Source organism: Ursus maritimus, unplaced genomic scaffold (assembly GCF_017311325.1).
Source record: "Ursus maritimus isolate PB19 unplaced genomic scaffold, ASM1731132v1 scaffold_27, whole genome shotgun sequence".
In the NCBI taxonomy this organism is placed as follows: domain Eukaryota; kingdom Metazoa; phylum Chordata; class Mammalia; order Carnivora; family Ursidae; genus Ursus; species Ursus maritimus.
This window is the reverse complement of record NW_024425230.1, coordinates 33009097-33034225: the sequence shown is the minus strand read 5'-3', so window position 1 is coordinate 33034225 and position 25129 is coordinate 33009097. Positions and strand designations below refer to the sequence as shown.

General features: G+C 37.4%; 1 protein-coding gene across 2 annotated transcripts in view; it reads right to left on the bottom strand.

The window, feature by feature from the left end:
- Positions 1-25129, bottom strand: part of UACA (uveal autoantigen with coiled-coil domains and ankyrin repeats) — a 92572-nt gene that overhangs the window by 30119 nt on the left and 37324 nt on the right. The window contains exons 1-5 of one of the 2 annotated variants that reach the window (XM_008708529.2): positions 13788-14230; positions 11466-11599; positions 7329-7417; positions 3839-3903; positions 2981-3038 (exon numbers count right to left, since the gene is read on the bottom strand). In XM_008708529.2, the coding sequence (XP_008706751.1) occupies positions 2981-3038; positions 3839-3903; positions 7329-7417; positions 11466-11599; positions 13788-13826 (385 nt within the window). In that variant the 5' untranslated portion in view covers positions 13827-14230. Of the gene's footprint in view, positions 1-2980; positions 3039-3838; positions 3904-7328; positions 7418-11465; positions 11600-13787; positions 14231-25129 lie in introns of those variants that run through there. The other variant, XM_040643043.1, reaches the window with a different exon arrangement.

The window sequence follows — 25129 nt, the reverse complement described above, 5'->3', positions numbered from 1 at the left end:
TTATTAATAAATACTCCTCGTATTTATTATGAGTCGAGACTAGATTATTAGCCACAAAAAGTACTGACAGAGTCTGCATTCTTGTGTGTGTGTGTGAAATTCCACAGAATAAAACCAAATACACATAAGAAAATCAAGTAAATTTTCATTTCTGCTGTCTTTAATCCAGCAAGTCTTTTATATAAAATATAGAATCAGTCTTTAAAAAAAAGATAAACTGAAACAACACATTAATTCAGGAATTGTAAAACTAACAACCACTCAGGGCCAATTAAAAATAAGAATGAAAAAATGTAAAGCATAATAAATTCCAGAGCTACAATATATTGAACCAGTAAAGTCAGTATTAAAGGTGTTATGGTGGAGAGTGGCAGCTGTCACCCAACTGTGATCACCCTTTTTTCCACAGTAATAGGGGGCTGTGCTGGGCACATGGGGACTCCCCTGGAGACCACAGTTCCCAGACTCCCTTGCATGCAGGCATGACCACGTGCATTCGATCTCACCAGTGGAATGTGACAGGAGTGTGCTACCTTCTGACTTTAGGGCTTAAGAGTGGTTTATACATCCCTCCACCATCTTTCCCCTTCCTGTTAGCAGGAAAACGGAAGTGCTTGCTATCAGCTTCAGCCTTAAAGATGAGGATAACACCCTAGGCAATGGAGGAAGGGAAAAATGGAAGAAAGCTGGGTCCCTGAATGAACAGGGAACAGAGCCACAAGCCCATCTGAACATCGGGATTATGACATGAAAGAAAGCAAGCCTGTGGGGTGTTTTAAGCCAGTGTCATTTTATAGTCTTTGTCACAGCAGCCCAGCCTTATCCCTAACCGAGATAAAACCGCTATCAGGAGTTAGGTGCTGTTACAATAAATACCTAAATCGTATGGCACTGGCTTAGCAGTTGGGGACTAGGCAGTGACTAAACATATTTCAGGCTAGAAATCTCGCGATTTTCTCATGCTGTGGCAAACATTTGAAAGCGCTACCACCCATGATCATTTAGAAGGTGGACCACATGACGATGGAGCCTTTCGAGGTGAAACAATAGAAAAGAGCCAAAATTTTAGTGCACATTGGCAGCTGGTTACTTTTCTAAGGTATGGTAAGAAAGAGATGGGGTCAAGCAAAAATCAGCCAGTTTATGTACCGAGATGAAAGGGAATAGACAGTGTCTAGATATTTGGGACCTCAGAGATGTGGAGAAGAGACAGAGAATAGTCAAACAGCAAGATATAACACTATTGTTGGTCACAACTTTTCTCAAGGAACTCCCACTAAGGAGAAAAAAAAAAATCTGGTCTTGGAATAAATAAACATCATGATAAGGATATTATAATCCCATTCAAGAGTATTATTTCAGATGGCTGTGAGGTGGCAGCCGTTAAATGAGGCAGTCATGACTCTACAAATAAGGACAAGAACTAAAGCAGGGATAAGAACTTCATGTCCAGAAAATAACTTTGGAGACGGACAAATGGAAATGGCTGGGGCAACAAATAAACCAGAAAGCCGACCAAGGTTTTATGGGAACCGTACTACTCCAAGTCCCAGAGGGCCAGTCTGCTAACACTCATGATTGTTCCAGCCCTTAAGCTGCCTCTAAGAGGACATGCTCTCCGCCATGCAATTTATCTGTGACCCCAGAGAATGACAGACAAGTAAGAACCTCCCAGAAGTCAGAGGTAGGGCCCACAGAGAACAACGGATAAGGCATTTCTCCTCAAAACCAAAAACCACTTAGGGATGGATCATTGTGAGGCTCAAATGATAATGTATATGAAAATGCTTTGCAAATACCACCACTTTCTACAAAAATAAAAGAAAAAATACCTTGTGTAAAAAATGAAATCATCCTAAGAGCACATAAGACATAAAAAGGAAAAAGCTGAAATAAATTAAGATAGCAAGTTTGAAGAAATGTGGGGTACATTGCATTTTTAACGCAGGCCACTTCCACCTACTGCAGATATTACACAAACACGACAAGAGAGGCTAGCTACTTTTCTTTACTTTGGCTTTCCAGTAAATTGCAGGAATGTCAGACTTAGAGGAGTCAGGCCAGAGGTCAGACTGTGGTACATTCCAAAAATACTTAATACCTAACTTTTGTCTTTAAGACACCTAAAGAATAATGCAGATAAACTTAAGATACACAAGTATGATTAATAACATCTGTGAAATTACTAGTATAAACCTTTTTTTAAAATACAGCCCATTACAGTGATAATGAAATTTAGCACCGAGGCCTAAACCAACAGCTACCACCACCATTAATTAAGAAATTACTACATGCCAGGCACGATTTATAATTTAATTATAACCACTTATTGCAGTAGTATTCACTTTATTTTGCAGATGAGCAAAATGGTGTTCCGACATGTTAATTAGGTTAATGTAGTTTTTTTTTTTTTTTTTAAGATTTTATTTATTTATTTGACAGAGATAGAGACAGCCAGAGAGAGAGGGAACACAAGCAGGGGAAGTGGGAGAGGAAGAAGCAAGCTGCTAGTGGAAGAGCCTGATGTGGGGCTCGATCCCAGAACACCGGGATCACGCCCTGAGCCGAAGGCAGACGCTTAACCGCTGTGCCACCCAGGAGCCCCGGTAAATGTAGTTTTTAAGAAAAAAATCATCTTCCTATTTCTCCTACCAAATCCCCCCTCCACACACACACACACACACACACACCACACACGCACACACAGTCACACGGTGCTCGGAGCTTGCTTGAGAGCAGAAGCATGTTTATTTATCTTTGGACTTTCAGTATCTAGCAAACCAGCCTGTCAATGTTGGCTGAATGAATCTTTTTAAGCTGTACGATCAAATAAATTTCATGTTCGTGTAAACAAAAACTTCATACTATTCTCTTTCTCCAGGAATTATACAAATATATGCATATTAAAGCTTGGAGATTAACTTAAATGCCTAGCGGTTTCAACAACTACTGGCTCTGTCCGAGCGAAGCCCTCACTTACCTGCGTCGTGAAGTGCAGTTCTTCCCTGCAGATCTATATTTTCGGTGGGACAATTGTACTGTTAAAACACAGAAACTTAGTCAACTGGGAGAGTTTTACTTTAAAGTTAAACATCCAGACTCAAATGAACAGCTGTTATTTAATCTTAAAATATTCCATTTATCAAAAAACCTAAGGACTACTAGACAAGCCACTAAATATTTTGACATGAAACAAATATAATAACATTATACTGTAAATTCAAGTGTTTCACCAAACAGGAAAACATATGATACATTATAATAGCATGGGATGTAGGAACTGTTATTGTTTGGGGTTTTTTCTCACCAAGAGTTAAAATTTGAACAACCGAATCAGGAGAAACAAATGAGTTCTGCTGTGAAACTTCGCGGTAACAATGGTTATGGAAATGGAGGACTGGACCCTTTAACTGAAAACTTTCTTCAGCCTGCTAGTTCAAGGAATTTTGTGGCTGCCTGACTACAAGTTTAACTAATGGTATTGATACCACATAGTCTAAGTGACTGATGTTTATATAGAAATATATAGCTCCTATGCTATATCACTTTATGTCATAGACCAGACGACAGAAAATTCCAGTCTCCAGCTAATGTCAACAGGAAGGTCAAGCCTTTGTTATTTATTTTTAATACACTGAGTTATGCGATTCACTTCCCTCAGAGTTTTTGCTTTTTATTGTTCACATTCTTTCACAAATGATGGAAAAGAAATTACGTAAGCTAACGGTCAAAATTAACCTACTACTTTCTTTGATCTTGAATTCCAAAAACACACTGAAAACACATCTATTATTTGCAGTCAAAATAGTGAAGCCAAAGTATTAACCACTTTTACTACCTGTAGAAGTTTTTGTAGACACAATGCATGCCCATACTTCGCAGCCAGGTGAAGAGCATTTCTTCCTATTAAAATAAATAAGATATACATGAAGGCTTCTTTTCTTCACAAGTGAATTTTCCATAGAAATGTGATTCATTTTTCCAAGATTAGTTGACAAGATACTTAATTTGTAAGCATGCTTTCACTCAGATTGATATTTTAGTAAGACATAATGTATACACCAAAACAACGAAGATGGGAAGAAAAATTAAACCTACAAACCCATAAAGAGCAAGAACTTTGTCTTACTCACCACTGTATCTCCAATACCTAGAGTGGTGCCTGGGACAGAGCCAGTGATTAAAGGTAGCCAGGAAAGACAGGAGGGAGGGAGAGGAAGAGAAGGAGAAAAAGAGAATGGGAATAGGAGAGCAAGAAAGATACCTAGATTTCTCATAATATTTCTGAACAGGCAAGTGTGGACACTAAAATACAGGAAGTTAAGAGACCTAAGTCAAAGAAACTAATTTTCAACTAAAATTCAAAGTTCACTAGGACTGTGTCTCTGAAAATCAGACAACTTGTTCAAATATGATGTGTATTAAAATGTGCCATTTTAAAGGAAACAAATCATCTGAAGGGTTAAGTCTGAATACTAAAAAGGTAAAGCTGCAGACAACATTCTACCTCCAAACATGATTTCTCCGAATTATATTTCTTTACGCATACATCTCATTGGATGGTGAAAGATAAAAGGGTTTTACCAGGCCATTCCATCTTCCAATCTTTCGTGCTCTTAACTTTCCTCTCACTTCACAAACCTCTCAAAAACTGATCTGACTTCACTGGCAGACCCTTTGGCTAGAAGAGAAGTCATTTGTGTTCCGTTCATCCTAGATGAAGGAATACACTAACTTCAACACTTTCAACCCTCACTCAGTTTTATGTGAGTTTAGATAAGTGGATTAAGTTTTCCTGGGTCTGATCACTTCTGTGTACTGACTAACCAGTTCTAGAACAAACAGCAGTGAGTCCAGGTCTTTAAACAGGTACAGATACAACATCTTCATCCATACCTAAACATCCTCTAGTTACAAATAAGTCAGATGTGATGATTTCAAATTTCAATTTGTTACTGTTAATGGACAAGTTTCCTAGACTTATTTTACACTGTGAAGAGTGACAAGGAAAACTATCATTTAGGGATGCCTGGCTGGCTCAGTTGGTTAAGCAACTGCTTTTGGCTCAGGTCATGATCCCCAGGTCCTGGGATCGAGCCCCGTATCGGGCTCCCTGCTCAGTGGGGAACCTGCTTCTCCTTCTCCCTCTGCGGCTCCCCCTGCTTGTGCTCTCCTGCTCTCTCTCTGTCAAATAAATAAATAAAATTAAAAAAAAAAAAAAAGAAAGCAAGCAAGCAAGAAAGAAAACTATCATTTATATGGAAAGTAAGAGAGAGTATGGAGTAGGATGGTAGGGACAGTCCCTAGTGTTCAATACAATGGGTCACACAAAAATGTCAGGTCGGGTATTTCCTTAGCCAAACCCAAATCCAGCCACTTGAGATAATGTAGTTAAAAAAAAATTTAAGGAAACATCAAATCTAAAGCACAACACTATGAATTACACCCAAGGTGCCTACCTGGTAAGACCTAGGTCATAAACACCTCAAAACCGAAACCACAATTACTGGAAATATGGTTATTTTCAATATACTTCTGTACTGCTAGCAAATAAAGGAGTTACAATAAAATACATAATTTTTAAATCAAGCTATTATTGAATATTCACATCTAGATTATAACAGACACTATTACATCAAATAAGACAAGGTCCTTGTGCTCAGGAAAGCACAACTCTAAAGACAAAAATAGTAAAACTGGGTAAATACAAATATAACTAAACAACAGCAAAAACAAAAGACAAAGAGTTTGAGCAGAGTATGTCAGGATGCAGCATACAAAATGATGTCTGCTGAGCCTGGGAAAGCATTTAAGCTTGATCTGCACTGAAGGAGGGAGGGCAAAAGTCACTAGATTGGCCACTAGGCAAAAATATCCAGAGTAGAAAGAACACAGACAAAAAAAAAAGATAGATACATGTTTAAATTAGAGTCAGAACAATAAATAAACGAAGTCTAAAGAGCTCTAAAGAGGTATATGGTTAGCCCAAAATTTCTATAAATATTCTTCTACAGCGATGGAATGCTTTTGTAAGTAATTAACATATTCCTTTTTTTTTTTTTTTAAGATTTTATTTATTTATTTGTCAGAGAAAGAGAGAGAGACACAAGCAGGGGGAGCCGAGGGAGAAGCAGGCTCCCCACTGAGCAAGGAGCCCAATGTGGGACTCGATCCCAGGACCCTGAGATCATGACCTGAGTGGAAGGCAGATGCTTAACCAACTGAACCACCCAGGTGTCCCAGTAATTAACATAGTCTTTTGTTCGTCATTCAAAGGTGACAGAGTTTGGTCTTCAATTTAAAATTTGATGTACCTTTAAGGTAAAGATTCTCCTCACTGAGATCTCTCTTTTCCTCTGCCTCCCTTCCATTTCTAAACACAGTGCTGGTTTAACTGTAATGTGTTTATTTGTCTCTCTATGGAATCACAGGATACAATTGTTAAGGGAATTCTGGTTCTAGGGCATCCCTACATTTAATTGAGTAACAAAGTAGACCTGCAGAGAAATAAGCTGTCAAGAGAACTGAGAACGGTTATCCTGAGAAAACTAGCACACACACTGAAATGGTCTATCTGGTGCTGTGCAGACAAACTTACGCTGTACTTTTAAAAGACAGACATGGGTACAACTCAGTTTAAGCAGAAGGCATAGAAACCGACTTAAAATTGCCTACAAGAAGTAATTTTTTTAAAAACCTAGATAACCAAATACAGAACAGGTCTCCTTGCGGTTAAGGACACAGACTCCAGCCGCAGCGCATCCAGTGAAGGACCCGCGGCCGGTTACTGAATGGCTGGCTCCGTGCCTCGCAGCCTCGCTGGGATGGCGTGAGGACACAGTGAGTCAGTATGTGTGAAGTGCTCAGCAGAGCCGCACGTGCCGCGTCAGCTCTTCTTGCTATGATCACGCTTGGTAGTGCTGTTGTTACGAGGCAGTTAGCCCCCCATCGCGAGAAATGTCCAACCAAATCTCGAATGACCTCATGACAGCAAGGATTCATAGAGTCCAGAGGATATGAGTATAACCGAAATGGCCCCTAATGGTTCTTCCAACTCTGAGATTTTAGGATCCTGTAAAGTTACCAAGACCACCACTGGACCTCAGTCTCCAAACGCTCATCAGTTCGGCGACCCTGTCTCCTAAATGCCCTGTACTTTAACCTCTCCAAGACCAATGACGATACCGCAGAAGTAAACTTTTTCTCAACTATTTAAAAACAGAAAATTGAGGACGTCTCTCTGGAAATCACATTTCGGTCTGAAGAACGTTAGCAGGGGACAAGGCTTGTCCTCTCTGTTTTATAACTGACTATGGCGGCAAACGTACCGGCAGTGTCGGTGGTTGTAATATCAACTCCATGTACAAGGATGGCGTTCAAACATTCAAGATTCCCCTTGGAGGCCACAACATGGAAGCTAAACAAAAAGAAAATATGTGTCATGCCATAGAAACTATGAAACATCGACTTGAATGTTACGCTAATGTCACCTTTTATTCAACACACACACACACACAATTTTGAAAGCTACATAAAACATCTATATATTTTCTACCAGAAAAAAGAAACCTATCCCTTATTACTGAAACACTAATTTTAACCCAAATTTACATAAGGAGCCAATACGCTCTAGAAATACCTCCTCAGAACTAACGGAATACTCCCATGTTCACTAGTCTTAATAATAGAAAACGTATACCATAATACCATTAACTCTACAGCTTATTACTACTCGGTAGTGCAGGCACTGGTGCTGGGGACTTGATAAATGCACTGAAAAATTTCTATCAGATCATTTTGCTTCGTTTCAAGTACACTGAAACGGGAAAAACAGATGAAGTTATAGCAGAATGCTAAGGCCAAACACAGATCAACACTTATCCCTTCTCTTCAGAATTACCAAATTAAACCTCACATAGAAAAGCCTTCGAAATAACAAACTAAGCTACACTTGGAAAGTCGTAAAAGAGCTGGTGTCATCGTCCCCCAAAGCAGCCACAACTACCACCTAATTCTTCCCTTTGTTCATAGACCTGTACAAGGGGGTGAAGTTTTCCACACACAGCCCTGACAAGCTTCCTAATAAGGCAAGGAAAGCCTGCTTAAAAATCTGACTTTAAGCCATCAGGTATTCCAGATGCAAGAGAAAATATCCCATTGTTTCTTGGATCATCTAACACTTTATTAATCAACAAACATTTACAGAAATATTTTGTGTGTAAGAATGGACAGTGACTGACTGACTCTACTTCACCAAATCCAAACTGGTAAGTGAGACAGTAGGGCTTGCTGACAAAGGATGCTGACCTCAGGTCAAAATACAACTGAGCCCTAACCACGTACAACAAGCACTGTGAAGATGCCAGGAGGTAAAGGAAGTGCCAGCGCTCCGCAAGGGGCCTGGACAGAGACAAACTCCGCATCACACTCTCAGGAGCGGTCTTCCCTGACCACCCCATTTACAATTTTTACATTTCCCCATTCCCTGAAACCTTAGTACTCTGACTTCCCCAATCCCTGCCTTTATTATTCTATATAGAACTATATATTTTTGAATATGATATATAAATTCAAGATTTCTTTTCTTTATAGTCTCTCTTTATAGTCTACCACTCTCTTCCCACTCAACTATAAACTCAGTGAAAGCAGCGATTTTTGTCTGTTTATATTCCCAGACCAATTTACGCAGACAGATGATGGGCCCTCAAATATCTGAATAATTGAATGCTTAGAGACAAAATCTGGAGATAGGTTGCAAATTCATTTCCAGATATTACAACACTTGGCCATGTATCTCTACTAGAATTATGATGGATGTAAATACAAACAAGAGACAAAGCACTACTAAGTAAAATAAAGGAGGTTTGTGTATAATTTGAATTCAAGAAACAGAGATCCTTCTAATAGAAGGAATATAATGTTAATAGGAATCAAGTAAGTTCTTCTTACAGTGGAATTAAATTGCTGTAAGGCTAAGGGTATCAATCTCTGCAACACCGAAGTAGGGAATTATACTATGCAAAGCACCGTTGGAACCTTTTGAGAAACAGTAATTTCCTTCAAGCAAAGGTTTTTAGTCTCCCAACAATCTTGGAGGGAACATTTTTTGTTTGCTTGTTTCCCTTTCTTAGCTCAAAAAATCTGGAAGGCTTCTTTCTTCAAAATAAATCAGCATTATGCTAATGGTGTAGTAAAGGGCAGAAATCACAACAAATCTACAATGCATTATTAATGCGGATGTGCTATGAATAGTGGACTTCGGAAGGAAGATATATCGATCACTAAAGTGTATGCAAAGAGTCGTAAAGGAAATCTGAAAAATTACTTTATAGAAATACTCTTTTTCAATTTAAAAAGTCAACCTTGTCTTTTTTTAAACAAGACGTGTGTTTGTGCTTCCATAAGAAATCCAGGTAATATGGACAACCTCTGACGACGAGAAAAGCTGCATAAACTCTAAGACACATGTTGGAAGGCATCGGTGAGCTAAAAAGACAGTGAAAAATAACTAGGCCAGGATGCAGGGAGGGACAGAGGCCCAGAGAGGTGAGCTTAGTATTTGAAGCCATTTTTTGCCCAGGAACATTTGTCGATTCCAGAGCAAACAGCCGGGAGGCCAAACACCACTTCTGACAGCCTGAGGGGATGGGGAGACAGGAATTGGTATCGGCTTTCGGCAGTGGGGATTCCTGGTGAAATCTGCCCCATTTTGCTTTGGCAATGGGCTGTTCCCCAGGAGAGAGGTGGACAGGAAGAAAACAAATCCTTCAGTGACTTTGGCTAGGCTTCAAATATTTCATTTTTGAAACTGGATCGAGGTCAAGAAGCACATGTTACTGTCTTAAATTTCAAAACTAAAAGAAACCCAAAAAGTCATTCGAAATAAAATTATTTTTGTAAGTACAGCTAATACAGAAAGTGTATTTGTAACATGTCCTATACTTGACTAAATATGAAATGCTTTAATTCAGAAAGAATACAGTTTTGTGTGTGATTAGCAAAAGGAAAATATTTTATCTCATGAATTCTAAAAGAATGCTATTTCCTACAGTGAAAACCTCAGAGACTAACACTACTCATGTATTTCACAAACGGCAGTTCATAGTTCATCCAGTTACACCAGATTTTTTTTAACTGACCATTAATACAAATAATTTCACTCAAAACTGAACCTCAGATTGAAAAAAATATGAACAGAAACTCAAGCAATCATTCATTCGAAACATTCAAAGCATGGATGGGCAGAACTGAAGAAATAAGGTTTCACTGACGATTTCCTTCATCCTCTAACATCTTGAAGTTTGGGAAAAAAAGAAATACGAAAAAAGAAATCACTTTTAGATATTAAATTTTCACTGCTTATAGTGTGAGCCCTATAAATGGCTCAGAATTTACCAAAATGGGACTCAAAATAAGCAATGTTTCTGTAGCTATCAAATTGCATACTAGATAAAACTGAAACAGTATTAAAAAGTGGAACTTTTCAAACTTTATTGGTATTAAGAACTACTTGACTTTTACGTCTTGCTTTGTTATTTTTCCTATACTTGAATATTTAAGCATCCTAAGGTAGTGATCAGCATCAAACATTAACTAACTATCCACTTCCTAATATTCATTTCTATATTTAGTATCTGGTTTCCACTTATAATATTCTAAACAAACTCATGTGAGGCTGAGAGGAACTTTAGGAAATGAGACTTTTCACCTCTAACTTTGGAAGGTTTCCCGGATAAGGTCTTCACTGCTATAATTATAGAGGGCAGTAACAGAATGTACACCTACCCTTAAACCCAGCCTCAACAGGAAGGGAAGGGAAGAAGTTGGGGAGGGCTGGGAGAAAAGCTAAGCATGGAAACAAGCCAGTAGTCCTCGGTGACCCAAAAACCAAAGGATGGAATCACGACCTGTGCCTCCCTAAGCCACACTAAGTGGCCTCCCTTTCTGTTCCGAACAGTCTCACTTAAAATAATGACCCAAATATAAAAATGGATTGGGAGTTGAGAAAAGTCAGTGTAATTTATAGAGAACTCTTCCAATTCAGAAAACTTGGGTTCACATCCCAGCTCTGTGACTTTTCACGCGATTAGACCAAGTTATTTAACCTCTGTAGACTTTTTCCTACTGCTTTTAGAGGCCCCTTGCGAGGATCAACTACCATAAGGAATATCAAAAAGCTGATAAACAAAATTGCACCAAATAACCCAGGCTACGATTTGCCATGGCGCCTGAACTACTAGACCACTGGGTGGTACTTTAGTATTCTCTCTAGCTTGAAAATCTTTCACACTGAGAACAGTTATTCGCCCATAAAGTTTGAAAGCAATGTTTGAAAGATTTTATAGTGTGGGTTTTGATAAAGGCTTTTTAAATTGATACGCTGACAGCCACAATTCACCAATTTCACGTGTGTCCCAAGGGTCTACCCAAATTCCCTTGAGGTAATTATCATCAGTAATACTTACGCAGATCTGCCTTCCACATCTAGTTTGCCTGGATTGATGCCCTTTTTAGCAAGGATTGAGGAAACTTTTTCTACATCTCCCCTCTCCGCAGCTTTCATCAATCGGTCATCATATTTGTTCCAATCTGCTGCATGCTACAAAAAGGAAAAAAAAATAAACATGGCCTACTCTATATACTATATTAGTAAGACTTTCTCAAGAAGGAAGGAAAAGAGAAAGGAGAACAATACTGTATAATACATCACTCAATCTCCATTGCATCCCACATTTGCTTCTTCCTGCTGTGCTAACTTCATGAAAAGAACCTCTCCAAAACACATGACATTCAAGAAATATTTTAAGTTCTACTTTTGAGAAAAAGCACGTTTCTCATGTTCTCTGCAGTGGAGCAAAGAAAGGAAATTAATAATTGTTGAACACCCACCCTGTGCCAGGCGTGAATTACTCGAATGACCCCAGTAAACTAAAATTATCATCCCCATTTAACAGATGAGAAAAGTCAAGACTCCAGGGACATTAAAAGACCTGGGTGGTCAAACCCAACCAAGACTTCTCAGGACTTCCAAAATCTGTGTGCTTCTCCTGGTCTCTAACTCCTGCTTTCAGAGTTGGCTCTGGTTACCTATCTCCCAAGACTTTAGATGCAGTGGAATTTTGTACACATTTTAAGACACCCCCCCCACACACACACATAGCTTATTTAAAAGCTACTGTTGGAAATATATTTATGGAGGCAAATTAGACACATACACAAATTTACATATACTCTTGTCTCTGTCTCAACAGAGAAAGCAATTCATTAAGCTTATATATTAAGATAAAAAGAAACTTCTACATAGAAAAAACAAAAAGACTCTAAAGTATTAACTATTTTAAAATCCTAAGACAATAGGATTAGAGGTGACTTTCATTTTCTTCCTTCTTTTTTACATTCAACATATATTGTTTTTGTTTAAAAAAGATTTTTGATTTTAACAAAAACTCAGTACATGCATATCAGAGGAAGATCAAAGGCAATTTTTTGAACAGGAGGATGTATCACATGATACACATTTTAATTGTATCAAGGTTATTTTTTAACTTTAGAGAAAATGTATGCAAGACATTCTGAGGCCAATAACTTAGTTTTTTTTCTTAGTAGGCGGAAATGTAGAGCCCAGAACTAAAATACATACTATTTAACCAAGTAAGGTTTTAGCCTTTTAAAATATTATACAGTAAACTTATTGCTAAATTCTGTACTAAGCCCAGTACTATTTCTAGAACAAAGAAAGATGTGCCTATTTTTCACTGAAACTGACAAAGCAATTCCTGTGTCCACAAATAGCATAACAAATATCTGAGAGAGAAAAAAATGAATCTCTTATATGAAGCATATCCTCTGTCTGATCAGTGGGATTACTTTATATTACCTATCCCCTTCAAACAGCAACACAAAACACCAATTTTCTAGCAGAGTAAGCCAGTGTCTTCCTTAAATACTTGAAGTGAAAATAAGCATGAAAACTGAATATGAAAAAAGATAAATACATTAAAATTTTAACCTACTCCTGAAAAGCAGTGTTTCAGTGGACTCTGTTTCAAGTATCTACACAGGCTTCAGCACTGTTGTCTCCAAATTCGTTAAATTTGGAGATCAGCCCACTTCCTCCTAAAGCTCCAATTGTCAACTCTGAGACTAGCCCTATTTACTGGCTCGAAGTCTCAACTACATTTTAGGCATTCCCCCTTCTGTAACTTTAAAACAAACAGTTTACAGACTCTAAATTGGGGAGTGGTAGTAGATGTAGGCTTAAGAGACTTGTGTTTTGAAAAATGCCTTAGGGATTAAGTCATGTTTAGCACACAGATAGATACTTGCTCGAAATTGATTAGTTTATCCTTGCAGTTAAAACAATCTCAACTTTATTTCCCAGTAAACTGCCAGCTGGAGAAAGAAGCTCTTTAAAACACAAAAAAAAAAAACCTATAAAATCCTAAAGTAAGGCTTTTTAGAAGATAATTAAACATGATCCAAGTCTCATATCATCATGGGATTTTTCAGTTCCACTTCACCAAGCACCGTTTTCCATCCCGGTCCACTGTCAGTTAACAGAAATACTGCTCAATTACTAGGATTCTATTATGTGCCTGTTAAACCCAGAAAAAGAAACGAGAACTGTTGTTTGCTATCACTAACCCCAATCTGCTCATCAAATACATCAGAAAGAATAGAAGACAAAGAGACCAAAAATTCATCAAACAGCAGTACATATTACAAGAATACAGTTCAGAAAGCCTAACCGAGAGTCCTTTGTGACACTGGACAGCAGGGATACCTACTCTGTTCTTGGGAGCACAAGAAAACCAACAGTTCATCATAGACAGGATTTAGTGTCTGGTTGCCAGCAGCAAACTACTTCGCATTAAGTTACAAATCTCTGTGGCTCACAAAGCACGCCCTCAGACAAACTCCTAACCACTGAATCAATCGTCCCTCTCTTCACAAATCTTCCTGTTCCACAATCTTCATGCTGGGCTACACTTAGCTTGGATCTCTAACGATATTTTCTTCGTCTTCGGGATCCTTCTCCGCCTTCATAACGCTTGAAAATTATCTTCTTTGCTGAGCAGCACTGGATTAAGAGCAGCCCCAAGTCAGGTACCGTAACTCCTATTTCTTATTGTTTAGAAGCGGTCTTTCCATGAAGCTGTCCCTTTTAGGGACTCCACTGGAAAATCTGAACAGCCCTCTACATCCTGCTGTCTCAACACTGCAACACAGACGCTGCCGTGCGTGATAAAACTGTCCACCTCCGAATCCTCCCGTAAACAGTGGCGAGACGGCCTCCCATTGGTCAGGTTCTATTTTAGATTCCATAGGCCTTGACAGCTGAGTGATAGAAAGGGGCAGCTAAGAATATACTGTAAATGCATGCTTCTCCTCTGAGTAATAAATTTCAGGTCTACTGGGGACAAATGACTCAAACACATTGTAAAACGTGCTTATTATACATTGAGCGACATTATGACAACACTGTTCAGAGGAGAATTTGGCTATTCCACAAGACAAAGTTTAAAACCAGTTTCAGTCTTAGAATCTATCATGATGTTATAATTGCCTTGATAAACAGAATATAAAATTCTATTTTAAACAAATGTGTCACACTTTAACACACACATACACACACACACACACACACACACACACACACAGTAACGTTTTCAAATTTTCTCCATTTTCCTTCATACCCTTATCAGGCTCACTGCACACAACCAGGTTTCAGTTTACAACTGCTGCCAGTCTGTCTCCTAACATGTGAAATGAGAAGAGCCAGAGGCACTGCCAAGACACTAAATAGACTGCATTATGATGAATACTTTCGACAAATTTTAAATTTATCTCTGTACTCTTAATTTCTAAGTTTAGCACCCTGCCTGAAATGACAAGTAAATATTTTATCAGTCGAAAATCAAATTATATGGATTCAGGAATTACCAAAAAATAAACAGATTAAATTAAAGGAGGCAAATGCATATTGAACACGGGGCTAGACTGTAAATACAACTCCATCTGGGGACAAAGCAGACTACTCTACATTCTTTATGACATTTAACAGTACTTGTACCAACGTTCCTTACGTTATCAAGGAAAACAACAAACATCTGCAAGTTCCAGGCTGTTTTTTACCTTCTGTTACCACAATGGCATGCCAGTGATTTATACTTCCTCCAAAAAGGCAAATTTGGGAAAACTTTCATGGCAACGCAAAACGTTTCAACACAAGTGTTTAGAGAAAGGAGGTAACTGCTATACTACAGATCACGCGGCCAGTTAAAAATTGTCACGAGCTTATTCAAGCAATCCGCTTCCTAGCAACTTTAAAATATTAGGCACATATTCTAATTATAAAATATGTAAGTTCATATACCATAATGTATTATTTTTGAGACAATTATTTTTTCCCCAAATCACATTAGACATCACAGTGGATTCTTGGCTAGACCCTGAGACTGCACCCACTCTATTTCATCCTTCTTCAGAGGAAATCTGGGATGAAACTCAGGCCCTGTCCTTTGGTTAACAAAGCAAGCACATTCTTTCTAGAAATAGGACTGCAGAGGCAAAGGAAGTAAAAAGGAGGAAATCTGTAACAAGTACTAAAACCATGTAAGGAACTGTCCACACTAAGGCTCAGGAAGACAGGATTTATGTGCCCTCCTCTACTGCGGACATCCTGAGCCTCTCCGTCCTCCCTCCTTCCCAGCTATTTCTCAAAGGCTCCAAGTCCCACCTTTGCCGTCCCCCATGCCTGTAGATTCTTCTCTCACTTTCTCAAAAGGCACTTCCTCAGGGGGGCTCCTCAAACCTTGTATCTAAACAACCCCAGCCTTGCTCTACTACTACCACCTTTTTTTTTTTTTTTTTTTTAAAGTAAGCTCTTCACCCAATTTGGGCTTGAACTCAGTTTGGGCTTGAACTGCATGCTCTACTGACTGAGCCAGCTAGGTGTTCCTATTCTACTACTCGTAACTTTCCTGCCCTGTTTTACTTTTCTTCATAATAGCCATCAGTATCTGCCATCATATGTTTATTTATTAGCTTACTGCCTATGTCTGCTTTTTGCTTCAAAAAGAATCAAAATAATCAGGGGGCTGACTGAATTCAACAGCACATTATAAGGATCACAAACCATGACCAAGTGGGGTTTATTCCTGGAATGCAAGGATGGCTCAATATATGAAAACTGATCAGTGGACTATACCACATTAACAGAATTAAGGACAAAAATCACATGAGCATCTCAATCGATGTAGAAAAAGCATTAGACAAGATTTGAACATCTTTCATGATAAAAATATTCAACAAACTGCAAATAGAAGGAAACTGCCTGAACGTAATAAGGGCCATACATGAAAAGCACACAGCTGACAATATACTCAGTGGTGAAAGAGGAAAGGTTTTCCTCTAAGATCAGGAATAAGATGAAGATGCCCATTCTTGCCACTTTTATTCAGCACAGTATTGGAAGTCCCAGCCAGAGCAATTAGGCAAAAAAAAAAAAAAAAAGGTAATTTTATAAAAACTCGAAAGGAAGTAAAATTACCTCTGTAGATGGCGTGATCTTATACGTACAAAAAAACCCGAAAAATTCCACAAGAAAAAGAGCTGTTAGGAGAAACAAATCCAGCAAAGTTTCAAGATACAAAATCAACATATAAAAAATCAACCATGCTGGGGCGCCTGGGTGGCACAGCGGTTAAGCGTCTGCCTTCGGCTCAGGGCGTGATCCCAGCGTTATGGGATCGAGCCCCACATCAGGCTCCTCCGCTATGAGCCTGCTTCTTCCTCTCCCCTTACCCCTGCTTGTGTTCCCTCTCTCGCTGGCTGTATCTATCTCTGTCGAATAAATAAGTAAAAAATCTTAAAAAAAAAAAAAAAAATCAACCATGCTTCTATGCACTAACAATGAACAATCCAAAAATGAAATTAAGACAACATTTCCACTTACAATAACATCAAAAAGAACACAATAATTTGGGGCACCTGGGTGGCTCAGTCTGGTAAGCATCTACCTTCAGCTCAGGTCATGATCCCGGGGTCCCGGAATTGAGCCCCACATCAAGCTCCCTGCTCAGCGAGGAGCCTCTCCCTTTCCCTCTGCCACTCCCCCTGCCTGTGCTCTCTTGCACACTTGCTCTCTCTCTCTCTCTCTCAAATAAATAAAAATCTTTTAAAAAAAGAATACAGTAATTAAAAATAAACTTAATCAACGAGGTGACAGATCTATACACTGAAAAACTACAAAACATTACTGAGAGAATCTAGAGAAGGCACATATAAATGGAAAGGCAGTGTTCATGGCTTGGAAGACTTAATATTGTTAAGATATCAATACTACCCAGAGCAATCTACAGATTAAACATAATCCTTGTCAAAATTCCAATGGCTTTTTTTTTTTTTCAGAAATAGAAAACCACATCCTAAAATTCATATTGAATCTCAAGGGAACCCAACTAGCCAAAGAACCTTGAAAAATAAAACAAAGTTGGAGGTCTCACACTTAACAATTTCAAAATGTATTATAAAGCTACAGTAATCAAAACAGTGTGGTACTGGCATAAAGAGAGATATATAGATCAATGAAATAAAATAAAGATCTACTGAAATAAGTCCTCATGTATGTTGTCAAATTATCTTCAACATGGGAGCTAAGGCTACTCAATGGGGAAAGGAGAGTCTCTTCAACTTATGGTACCGGGGAAACTGGACATCCACCTGCAAAATAAAGAAGTTGGGCCCCTTATCTTACACCATATACAAAAATTAACTTAAATGATTAAGACCTAAATTTAAGATGTAACCACAAAGCTCTTAAAAGAAATTATAGAGAGGAAGCTTCTTGACATTGGATTTGACATTTTTTTCTGAGATATGACACCAAAAGCACAGGCAACAAAAGGAAAAACAGACAAGTGGGATTACATTGAACTTAAAAACTTCTGCACATCAAAAAAACAAAACAAAAACAAAAACGTCTTTACACCAAAGGACACAGTCAACAGAGTGCAAGGACAACCTATGGAATGGGACAAGATATTTGCAAATTATATTAGATACAGGGCTAATATGCAGAATATATGAAGAACTTCTATAACTCTATAACTTCTATAACTAAAAAGAAACAACCCAATTAAAAACGAGCAAATGAGTTGAACAGACATTTCTCCAAGGATAAAACACAGATGACCAGCAAGCATATAAAAAGATGCTCAACATGATTAATCATTAGAGAAATGCAAATCAAAATCATGAGGTATCACTTCACATTCATTAGCATGACTATCAAAAAAAACAGAAAAGTATAAGTGTTGCCAAAGATGTAGAGAAACTGGAACCCTTGTGCACTGCTGGTGGAAACAAAAAATGGTGCAGCTACTACGGAAAACAGGATGACATTTCCTCAAAAAATTAAAAATAAAAAAAAATTAAAAATAGAACTACAATATGATTAAAGCAGGGTCTCAAAGAGGGATCTATACACCCATGTTCATAACAGCATTATTCACAATAGCCAAGGTGTGGAAGTAACACAAATGTCCATCGATAAATGAACGGATAAACAAAATAGGGTATATACGTGCAAGGGAATATTATTCAGCCATAAAATGGAAGGAAATCCTGTCATATGCTACGAAATGGATGAATCTTGAGGAAATGATGCTAAGTGAAATAAACCAGTCCCCCAAAAGACAAATACTATACAATTTCACTCATATGAGATATCTGAAGTAGTCAAATCATAAAGTAAAGTGGTAAAGAAAGTAAAATGGTGGTAACCAGGGGCTGGAGGAAGAGGGACATGAGGAGTTACTGTTTAATGGGTATAGATTTGCAAGATGAAAAAATTCTGGTGACCAGTTACACAACAACGTGAATATATTTAACACTACTGAACTGTACACTTAAAAGTGGTTAAGATGGTAAATTGTACATGCTTTTTATCACAATTAAAAATAAAAATAATAGAGGCGCCTGGGTGGCTCAGTTGGTTAAGGGTCTGCCTTCGGCTCAGGTTATGATCCCAGGGTCCTGGGATCAAGCCCCATGTCGGGCTCTCTGCCTAGCAGGAGCCTGCTTCTCCTTCTCCCTGCTCTCCCCCTGCTTGTACTCTCTCTCTCTCTGTCAAATAAATAAATAAAATCTTTTTTAAAAAATTAAAATAATTAAAATAAAATAAAAATAAAATGAAAGAAATGCAGTCTCTCACAATAATATTAACATGATTAATAATTTAAAAAAACAAGACAGTGAGGGTATAGATGAAACAAGATTAGCTATAGGTTATTGACTGTTCAAGCTGAGTTATAGGTTCACCAGGATTCATTATACTAAACTATTTTCTCAACTTCTGTATATTTCATGCACTTTTGATACATGGTCCAATAAATCTGGTTGGTGTATAAATTTGTAAACTATATTACATTATATTGCTTATCACCAATGCCCTTCACAGACTCATTAATATGGCAGGAAATGCAACACATCCTTTCTACTCAATCCTCTCTGGATTAAAATTAAGGTATTAACATTTCAACATATCTTGGTGAGTCCACAGGCATATACTAACAAGATAAGCCCTGTGATATCAAACAAAAGCACTCTAAAAAGAAGCAGTAAGTTTTTTACGGAGCACTAATGTTTACTGGATATTATAACAAATACCTTTCTAAAGTCAGGGACTGCCGTCTTTTGAAAAAAAAATATTCATCAAACTCAGAATGGAGCAAGCCAAAGTATGTACAGTAAATGTCAAAATACAGTTGTTTCTAGAGAATAAATAGAACATTCTAACACAAGTAGTTATTTTGCTTTCTAGACCTAACGGGATGATAACTTTAAACTCCAAATCAACGTAAAGAAAGTCACTTAAAAGTTTTGACAGTGACTCCCTCATACTAACATGTAACTAACTATAAATTCATAACTTTTTTGAAAATTATGAAATGTTTAAAAATGTTATAAAAGTAATACATGTTCAGTGTAGCCAATCCATAATACATTTCAGTTTGTATGTTAAAACAGAGAACCTACGTATAATTCCACTATGCAGAAAGACCATTATTAAAAATGTTATATATTAATCTCTAATCTCTATTCTAAAAAAGATCTAATCCAGATTTGTTTTAAACCTACATGAGTCCAACAGTTGCTTTATTTACTCAATATTTAGCATACAAGGTCTCCTGAGAAGAAATTTATAGATGCAAATAAGGACACTTTAAAATATATGCAAATCCATATAAAATACTTGTATTTAAGAGGTAGACTCAAAAGATTACAGCTAAAATGACTAATGGCCAGTTTTAACCTAAAGGCAATTTTTTATTTATTATCCCAAAGAGAAATATACAGGATAACAGTAAAACTTTCATAGAAAATTGCTTAAAACCAAGAGGAGTCAAAATATCTAATTATTTAACAAAAATATCTAATTAACAGATCTTAATAATTTTGGTGTCATGGACTCCTTTAAGAATCTGATGGAAGCAATGGATCCCCCATTAAGAATTATTTATAAGCACATATTCAGAAAAATTCACATTTATTTTCAGAGAGTTCACCGATCTCTACAAATATGGAGTCCATGAACCCCAAAATAAAAAAAAAAAAAAATTAACATGAAGAGAAGTAGCAAGACAGTTTTGTCTTTTATACAAGGTTTATAAAACAAGTACTGAAGAACTGCCACAGGACTGGATAACTGAGTTGTTCAATAAAAATTTACCGAGCATCTATGTCTAAAGGGATATAAATACTTCACTCAACTTTCAAATATGTATGATCATTTGATATGTGCCATGCTACATGCTGGGTGTTGGGTATACCATAGGGAGGAGACAGACATGAGGCCTGGTCTCAGGCAGTTCACAGAAATAAACCCAGTCACTTTCTTATTGATCTCACAGTGTAAAAAGACAGAAAGATATGTATGTAAACATGCATATAATCGTAATACCTGTGATAATACCACAATAGTTATGTGTAAGTTATAGAAGTAGCTCAAAAGAGAAAAATCAGAAAAGTTTTATAGAAAAAAATAACCGTCTACTGAAAATCACCAGGTTTGAAATAGCACCACAAATTAGGAAAATACCAACTCAACTTGCAGCTCTTTATGGTTTATAAAGCACTTCATATTCATGACTGTCAATTAAAATCCATACACGATTGACTCAAACACACACAACCCAGGTTTCTCTAAGCTCCAGGCCCATGTATTCAAATACTTTCCTGACAATTCTTCAGGGTCTTAAAACTAAAGCATGTTCTTCCTCCTGAAATCTGATCCTATTCCAAGTTGTGGTAACACAGCAAATGATGCCATGATCTATTGTACAAGACAGAAATCTAGAAATCAGTCTTGACTGATAGCTTTCTCTCCTTGGTCCTCCATCACCAAATCCTGGTGATTTCACATCCCCATTATTGCTCAAATTCCACAGCTCATCTCCATGTTCACCATCATTACCCTACTTCTAGTGAGCAGACCACAGCAATGAATGGTCTGGCCATATTCATTCCAACCTTTCCCTATATTCTCCACACTGTAGCCAGAGTGGCTTTTCTAAAATGGAAACCTAGTCCTATCACTACCACTAGCACTCCCTTCCGTATACCCTGCCCCACCCCACTTAAGATCCTTAAGCACTTTTCCATTCCTGTAGGACAAAGACAGAATTCCTTAACAGAGCCTATAAATCCCTGAATAGCGTTGCCCCCGTGCAACCTCCTCACCTCATCTCGTGAAACGTAACACTGCTTTTCATGTTATATATGCAGATACTGAGTCACTAGGAGATAATGGCATTTTGTCCACTATAATTAGTTGCAGAATGACTGAAGAATCCTATTATTACAACTTCTAGTCCAGTGCTTTCCACTAATTATGCTATTTCCACTTCTCTAATCATCTGAAAACAAATCTTTGATGTAAAAATACAAGTGTATTTGAAAATTTTAAGCATAAGCTTGGATGTCCTTTATAGCAAAAAAGGATGAAAACTTCCACATTTGCATATCTAAACTTTTATGAAGCACCTACTACATGTCACGCATGGCACTAGGGAGACAGCAGCGAATAAACCAGCCTAAGTCTCTCTTCTTTTAAAAAAACCACTTTATTGAAGTATGATTGACATGCCAAAAGCTGTGCATATTTAATGCATAAACTCAATGAGTTTGGGGGTAAGTATACACCCATAAAACCATCACAACCATCAAGGCCATAAACTACCAGAGGCTCTTTTCTAATGGAATTTGATGCTCTAATAGGATAAGACCTGGTAAACAATTAAGGAAAACAAGAGACTATCAGGTGAGAACAGGGAAGCAGATGGAATGGAATGCTGGGGATATATTAGAGTGGATAGACTGGGTAACCCCAAAGTTCTGAAAAGGTGATATTGATGACAGGATCTGAATGAAAAGTAACAGCCAGCCTGTGAGAATTTCCATTTCAGATGGAGGGAACAACTGGTGAAAGGAGTTTAGCATGTTCAGAAGAAGGCCAATACGGTTGACATATAATGAGCAAGCAGGATCACAGAATGAGATGAGGGAGCGGAGGGCAGGTACCACCAGACCTAAAAGTGGGAGTCCCCAGTTGTGTCTTAACGTTTTTCAAGTGAGATTTCTTTAAGGACTAAGACAATTCTTTTTCATAGGGTTCTTTTGGACACTTTAGAATCAAGACTAAAAAAAAAAAAAAAAAAATTCATCCCAACGTACTATTTTTTTCATTTCCAAGAATTTATTTTAAAAATAACCAGCAGAATCTCAACTTGCCTTGAAATGTTATAAGATTAACCAATTATTTTAGCATAATCGATATTATAATCTACCTCACCCATATCAGACCTAGAAACCTGAACAAACCTGGCAATGAACTACACTAAAAAGTCCACCGTAGAAGGAAAACGGCACCTCCAAAAATGGGATTTCACAATCACATCCACAAGATAAAGCTCTTCAAATAACAAGAACACAGGGGCAACTAAATAAAGTCTTCCCCAGGGGGAAAAAGAATCCTAAATATAAACTAAACAACATGTACGTTTAGGCAAACGGCCCTAAATATCTAATTGAAACAAAGAACAGGCACTGGATAGTACTCTGCAATTGTCAACAGTCCCCATTCCAACCCAAGACAAGCCCTGCCGCGGCTGAAAACTGAGCGAACAGCACAGAGCAAAGCTCACGAAGCATAAACATTCCTTGCAGATTAGGCTGCACAATTAAGAACTGTTCTACAGTTCACTGGATTGGTGATAATTAAAAATATTTCCCCCATTCCATGCAGTCCAAAGGTTATTTATTCCCCCCTCTTATATAACAGCAAATTCGAGCTTACGTAATAGAAGAGCAAAGAAGAACGTTAAAATAAACCAGAAAAACAAAAGCTGCACATCCAGCTTGTCTATCCCTGGCCCCGGACCCTCTTCCCTTTCTCATTTTCTTTATCCTTATTTCATTATGCCCCATCCGCTTTTCTTTATCTCTCAAGCCTTCCACTGTACAACTGGAAGTATGTAGGTATGACTCAGGGAAACAAACAGAGGAAAGGGAAAATTATAAGCCATCGAGCAGGTTTCTGACCAAGACAATAACAAGCTAAATCCTTCTTGAATGGAATTTCTCTACATAAAAAATGGACCAAAAAGGTAATAATAGTTATTATTATTACTATTTAAATAATAAATCTAACATCTTCAGGACCAAAGGTAGCTATGAAATCTGAAGGGAAAAAAAAAAAACTTTAAAGAACTGGAATCGGAAAGACTCAGAAAGTACTGCTTTCATGAGATTTCCTGACTACCTGGTTTGAGCCTATTCTAGTCTGTTGTATAGACAGCCCTCCCTACTGCAGGGGCTTCTTAACAAATTCCTATAACAAGTTCCTATAACAAATGTTCCTTTACTAAAACTTGTCTAGGCACCCAAAGAGTTTATGAAGAATAGAGACAGGATATCACCTCTCCAATTTTAATAAGTATCATTCGTTTTGTAATATTATTTATTTCACCCTTCCTCATTAGCAGAAGCATTAAATTCCAAAGTAAATACAGATCTTAAACACAATAAATGACAATGTTTATCATATAAGGATAGAGCTCTCATGCCGTAGAAGTTAAGATTTAGAATGTTAAGCAGTTGGTTATTTGGGAAAAATAAACTTTGTCCCTAGAAAATGTTATAGAAAAATGTATTCAAATTAGAGTTCTTCAAGTGCCTAAATGCCATGAGTGAAATTATTTAAGTATGAAGATTAAAACTGAGGAAGGTCTATTATGCCTACTATCCAAACCTACACACACCAATGAACGGAGTAATACTTCTGGTGAGTTTTAACAAATATTTTTGCCAATGTCTGAGATAGAGAGGTGGACAGATAGATAGATCTCAAAACAGGACAGATTTAGGAAGCATTCTGTGTTTATTCCTAACAAAGTCAAGAGCAAAACAGATACACTTATAAAAAAGCCTCTGATGAGGTTTGACCGCAATGAAAAATAAGAGCTATTTTTGTTCCTTTGGCTTTCTATTTTTTCTTGGCTTTGCAAGGAAACATTGGCTAAACAAAAATATGTTGCAAGTACTCAAAAGATTCTTCAAGAATTAACTGATACAAACCTTACACTACAGGCCAATATTTTTAAAATCTAAAACAAGAAATATAAACACACAGAGGGTTATAGGAAAATGTATGTTTTTGTAAACACATCAGAAGTTAATTGCTTTTCTTTTTACTTACTGAATGAATAATACAGTTCTACACAAAAGTATAACTCTTCATTCACAGGGATTTTACATAGGATATCCTTCCTTTGAGTCTTAATATACGTCTCCCATGTTAAAAATATATAGCCAAGGTAATAATTACTCTCGTAATACTTACATTTATAATAAAAAGCACAACATTTAAAATAAAGATTCAATTTCAAAACTGTTTCAGAAATACTTCTTAGTGCTTTATATATACATAATTGTTAAACTCTAAGAACTCAAGTCATACTGTTATTTCTAGTCTATTGTTATTTCTTCCCAAGCGGGGCATAAAAAAACTAAGCAATTTACAGTGGTAAACTGTGCAGCCACTATTCATTCCCTTTTTTTTTTTTTT